Source organism: Lygodium microphyllum, chromosome 18 (assembly GCF_053477565.2).
Source record: "Lygodium microphyllum isolate KBCC chromosome 18, Lygodium_microphyllum_v1.1.10, whole genome shotgun sequence".
Taxonomy (NCBI): Eukaryota; Viridiplantae; Streptophyta; class Polypodiopsida; order Schizaeales; family Lygodiaceae; genus Lygodium; species Lygodium microphyllum.
Genome location: NC_141152.1, coordinates 85,204,893 through 85,210,211, shown reverse-complemented (window position 1 = coordinate 85,210,211; position 5,319 = coordinate 85,204,893). Strand labels below are relative to the sequence as shown.

The following is a 5,319-nucleotide window of genomic DNA, read 5'->3' as shown; positions in this document are numbered from 1 at the left end:
GTATTATTATTCTCGGGATGAAATGATCTTTGTTAGTTGTTCCATGTACTTCTATTGTGATTTTTGTTCCAATGCAGGTGACAACCATGAAAGCTTGAGGAGAGAGATTGTATTACATTGAATTGGTTGAAATTAGCTGGTACTTACACCTTTTACTTCCCATCCATTACAATTATCTTTTGGATGCAATTTGTTTGTTCTCCTTGTATGTAACCGGTCTTAGTATATTCACCTTTCCACATTGAATCATCATCATTTTACAAGCCAACTCATAGTGTGTGGGTTTGTAACGAGTCTCAAGCCCGGGATGGGGGACGGAGGCATCGAACAAGAGCCTGTAGGTAGGCGAATATTATGCGAGGTAGCCTAGGCTAATATAGTCTCTTTACTCGTGGTGGTTTGTTACAGCTCTTAATAATTACCGTAAAACGTGAATTTTGCAACTCCCGCTCCATAAAACTTCAAACGAGAGGTTTCCGTTGCGGCTTCCAAATAAATCAGAGTTTTGAACATTCGCATTGCTGCTACTCTCTTCTGAGAGAGAAAAAAGACACAGAAGAGAGATTCTGAGATTTCCTGAGCCCATCCTCAGGACCAGAGAGAGAGAGAGAGCTCCTTCCTTCCGCGGCCATGGATGTCCTCACAGTTCGCAACACAGACTTCGCCAAGCAAGACAAGCGGCTCTACAAGCAGTGGTTCGAATACGCAGACCCAGGTAATGTTTTGCCTCGCATTCTTTCGGTTTCTAATAGAAGGAGATAGCAAGTATACTGTCAAGCATGACGAGAATGCCGGTATCTTATTTCCGACAAGATACCAATGACTTGCTTCTCATTTTGCAAGATCTGATCCTCTCGCTTGCGTCATTTCTGTGCTTGCAAAGTAACGTTTCCCGCTATCTTTAATTTAGCCGATCTTTTTGAGCTTATCGCCATGTCCGTGTGACGCTGTTTTGCTTTGTATCTCATCTTGCAAGACCTGCTCGTTCTTGCAAAGTGATGTTATCCCTCTTAATGCAGCTTAGGCCGATCTTCTTGATTATATAGCCTACGATTCAGTTTGGATCATATTGCTGATTATATAGCCTACGATTCGGTTTGGATTGATCATATTGCAATTGTGCGATAAACAATACGCTGTTCCCTTTGCTCATTCTTTCATAAGAGTTCCATGAATTTGCATCGCTACCTTTTCTTTCTTGTGCAGATGGGGATGGAAGGATCACTGGCGCTGATGCTGTGGACTTCTTCTCCCGTTCGAAGTTGTCGAAGGAAGACCTCAAACAAGTTGGAATACGCTTCTCAACTTGCACGCTCTTCTTTCTTAGCTGTGTCCTACACTTCTTCATACTTAGTTGTGATGAAGGGTTGATGCTTCTAGAGAGAGAGAGAGAGAGAGAGAGAGAGAGAGAGAGAGAGAGGCCAATATGCTTCTTCTCTGCAGGTCTGGGCGTTGGCTGATTCCAAAAGATTGGGTTACCTTGGTTACAATGAGTTTGTTGCTGCCATGCAGGTCCTCTCTTCTCTGATTATTAGAAAGTTTTTATGCCTTCTCTGATGTCCTATTGTGTGCGTGTATTGCTCAGGATATTTAGTGTTTCTTAATTGATGGCCCTCAGATTCAATTAAGCTGACATGGAAACGTTGAGATGACATTAGATTATAAAATGAAGCTCAAACTTTAGTTTGGTGATTCTTGTTTTAAAGATTACAATACGATAAGGACATCACAAAAGCTAACATAGAAGATAAGTTCAGATGAGACACCTGACATATATCTGTTCCCACGGTTATATTTGCAGATCATCTCTCTTGTGCAGTCGGGTAATGTTTTATCTGCTGATGTGTTGTTGGAATCCGGTATGAACTGTTCTAAAATTCTCTCTCTTCAGTCATAGTAGAGTTTCGTAGTTGATGTTGTCGGTATTCTAATCAAGATCCTGTCGTTGTATTCCAGAAGCTGAGAATATCAGTCCCCCAACGATGGAAGGCTTGGATGAGATCCTTTCTGTATTCAACTTCTGCTCTGCCTCATGCATTTATATTGAATCAGGTTTCTTTGACAGGCCTTTTAAAATGAGCTTTAACTTTATGTTTATCTTTGATGCAGATGAAGCGTACTCCTCGAAAAACTAATCCTGAAGCAAATGGTAATCCTGTAATGTGCTGTTTGCAAATGCTGTCAAAGGGTTTAGTCTTGTCAGCATCTCGTATCTCACTATCATGCTTTTCCCAGTTGTGGAGCTTCCCAGTCTGATGTCAAGACTATTCTCTCAGAAGACTCCCAAGAAGGTACGATTGGCTAGGGTAAATATAAATATATAATGCTCTGAGCCTGCTAAGCCTGTGGTACTCAGTATTTATTGCACCTTTTTGCTAGTATCTATACACCTGCCGTCTCTTAATGCAGATTGAACCATCGCATGTGACGTCTATAATAGATGGGCTCAAGAAACTGTACATGGAGAAACTGAAACCTCTGGAGGTCACCTATCAATTCAATGACTTCGCGTTGCCTCCTTTGGTAAGGCTTGCTTGGAATCCATATTGGATACAGATGAGGCTTGCTTGGAATCCGTATTGGATACAGATAAGGTGCAGATGAAATATTATACCCTCTCCGACCCTCATATCTGACACACTAACTGCTGTTTGCAGACTGACAGTGACTTTGATGCCAAGCCCATGATCATGCTTCTTGGGCAATATTCTACTGGAAAAACTACTTTTATTAAGCACCTTTTGAAAACTGAGTACCCAGGTGAGATGGATTATCCTTGTGCTGGTTTCCTTCCATGCTAGCCATTTAACGAAAATCTGAGCTTCTTTGTGCACTTTCAGGGGCTCATATTGGACCAGAGCCAACTACTGATCGGTTTATCGTGGTCATGGTAGGCTTGGTTTAAACTAGTTATCTTGTTCAAGCCATTCAAAAGATAGATTACCATTTGTAATTGTTTAAACTGCATTAAACCTCATGCAGGGAGGCCCTGATAGTCGTAGTGTACCTGGAAACACAGTCGCTGTCCAGGCTGATATGCCTTTCACTGGCCTTACTCGGTTTGGAGCCGCATTTCTGTCAAAGTTTGAATGTGCTCAGATGCCAAATCCTGTATGTCTTACCTTTTAAGCCTCTTGGCCTACTAAAAATAAGTGAATAGTAACTGATGGATGAACTGTACCCTTGTAGCTATTGGAACAAGTTACCTTTATTGACACCCCTGGAGTTCTGTCCGGAGAAAAGCAGCGGACACAACGTAGCTATGACTTCACAGGTGTGACAGAGTGGTTTGCATCCAAGTGCGACCTTATTTTACTGCTGTTTGATCCCCACAAGCTGGACATCAGTGATGAATTCAAGCGTGTAATTTCATCCCTTCGTGGGCATGAGGATAAGATAAGAGTCGTTCTGAACAAGGCAGATCAAGTGAGCACTCAACAGGTGAGATTTTAATTGATGAGGCAGCAGCAATTTTAGTAATTTTTATTTTGCTGGGATGCTAAGCCAATGTCACCTGGCAACAGCTGATGAGGGTCTATGGAGCCCTCATGTGGTCTCTTGGTAAAGTTCTCAACACTCCAGAAGTTGTCCGTGTCTACATTGGGTATACACTTTGCCCCACTTAGCGAAATACTCATCTGTGACCTAATGCTTCTTGTATGTGCATGAATCATATTAACAAGAAGATGTTGTCCCTGTACTGACTACAATCTGGGTGATGCACAAAATCAGATCATTTAATGACAGACCCATAAGTGACAGAGCAAATGGCTCGATTGGGAGAGAGCTCTTTGAGCCTGAGCAAGACAACCTCCTTGCGGACTTGAAAGATATCCCAAGAAAGTCGTGTGACCGGAAGGTAGATAGATCTTTGGAAGCTTTCACACATGTTAAAAATCATGCTGTCAAGATTGAAACTCAGAGTATCTAAATGGTACTCTTAAAATTCTGCACTTTAATGCTTTACATCATCTTTTTTTTTTTGCTTTCTTGGGAAGATTAATGAATTTGTGAAGAGAGCCCGAGCTGCCAAGATACATGCCTACTTGATTGGCCACTTGAGGAATAAAATGCCTGCGGTTTTGGGTAAAATGAAGGCTCAGCAACGCCTCATTGATAGTCTGGAGGAAGAATTCACTAAGGTATGTCTGCAATGTCTGCAGATGAAAGCGCTTATGCTATAGGTTCTTGTGGATGCTCTTAAGACCCTTTCTGAGATGCGTCCGTCTTTGTTAACATGGATGCAGGTGCAAAAAGAGCACCATCTTCCCGTTGGAGATTTCCCCAATGTTGAGCACTTCAAGGAGGTCCTGGCAAGTTACAGTATAGATAAGTTTGAGAAGCTGAAACCCAAACTTACGCAGTCTGTGGACGAGATGCTTGGCCATGACATACCCAACCTTATCAAGCGCTTCCGAAACCCCTATGAATCAATGTGACCCTATTTCTGAGGACATCCTTTTTGACTTCTCCAGGTTTACGTGTTCATTTCTTGGTGCCCCCAGAACCCAACGACCTCGTTGGACCAGGAATGGGGGCATGTCTGTCTTGCCCCTCGCTCCCTTCGTGGACATTTAAAACCGTTGAAAGAGCCAATGAACGTACCAAAAACAATAAAGAGGCTGCGCTGTGCTTCTCTGCAGTGTGGTATTTTCATGTGCAATTCAAGCCAACCATGCTTTCGGCCCGGGTCATCGATCGATTCATCAGTCGTTCTGGCTAGAACGCTTGTAAACATTTTGACAGAGATTCTCTGATAAATTTCGGTGCATGTCATCGTTGCCCTTCTTGCCTCGCACGTTCAGCCGTCCCCCCTAAATGCCAGAAGTTTTCCCCCTTGTAATATAGTGGAAGAACGAAGAAAGCAGAGTTAGAGATGGTATGGCAGAAGCGTAAGAAAGATATGGTCCCCTGTTTTGAGGAAACAATTGATCGCATGTCATCTTAGAGGGGTGATGGTAAAGAATTTCCTAATGTACTTCTTGCATTATTTAAAAAAGGAAAAAGTAAAATGTGAGCATAAGTTAAGCAAGGGAGTATGACATTAAGTAGGATATCACAATTAATCAACAATTTAAGTAGAATATCACAATTAATCAACAATTTAAGTAGAGCACCTTGAACTCATCTACAGCCAAGAATCGGAAGATACTAGAGCACCTTGAACTCATCTACAGCCAAGAATCGGAAGCTACTAGAGGCAGAAGCTACAAATAAGTTAAGTAATCCTCTTTAAGGATAAAAATATCATAGTGGAAGAGAGAGACGTCACATGTAAAGGATTGCATGCTTTATGGTGAGTGTCTTGAGGCAGAAGCT

At 42.1% G+C, this 5,319-nt stretch overlaps 1 protein-coding gene across 1 annotated transcript; it reads left to right on the top strand.

The window, feature by feature from the left end:
• Positions 1 to 413: 413 nt before the first annotated feature.
• Positions 414 to 5,063, top strand: LOC148021105 (EH domain-containing protein 1-like). The gene is made up of 16 exons (XM_087698947.1): positions 414 to 715; positions 1,207 to 1,286; positions 1,444 to 1,512; positions 1,802 to 1,859; positions 1,957 to 2,009; positions 2,110 to 2,149; positions 2,236 to 2,291; positions 2,410 to 2,523; positions 2,658 to 2,760; positions 2,841 to 2,890; positions 2,983 to 3,111; positions 3,190 to 3,441; positions 3,525 to 3,604; positions 3,733 to 3,859; positions 3,999 to 4,142; positions 4,248 to 5,063. Exons 1-16 carry the CDS (start codon positions 631 to 633, stop codon positions 4,437 to 4,439), a joined length of 1,632 nt encoding a protein of 543 aa, XP_087555073.1. The 5' UTR covers positions 414 to 630; the 3' UTR covers positions 4,440 to 5,063.
• Positions 5,064 to 5,319: the final 256 nt, after the last annotated feature.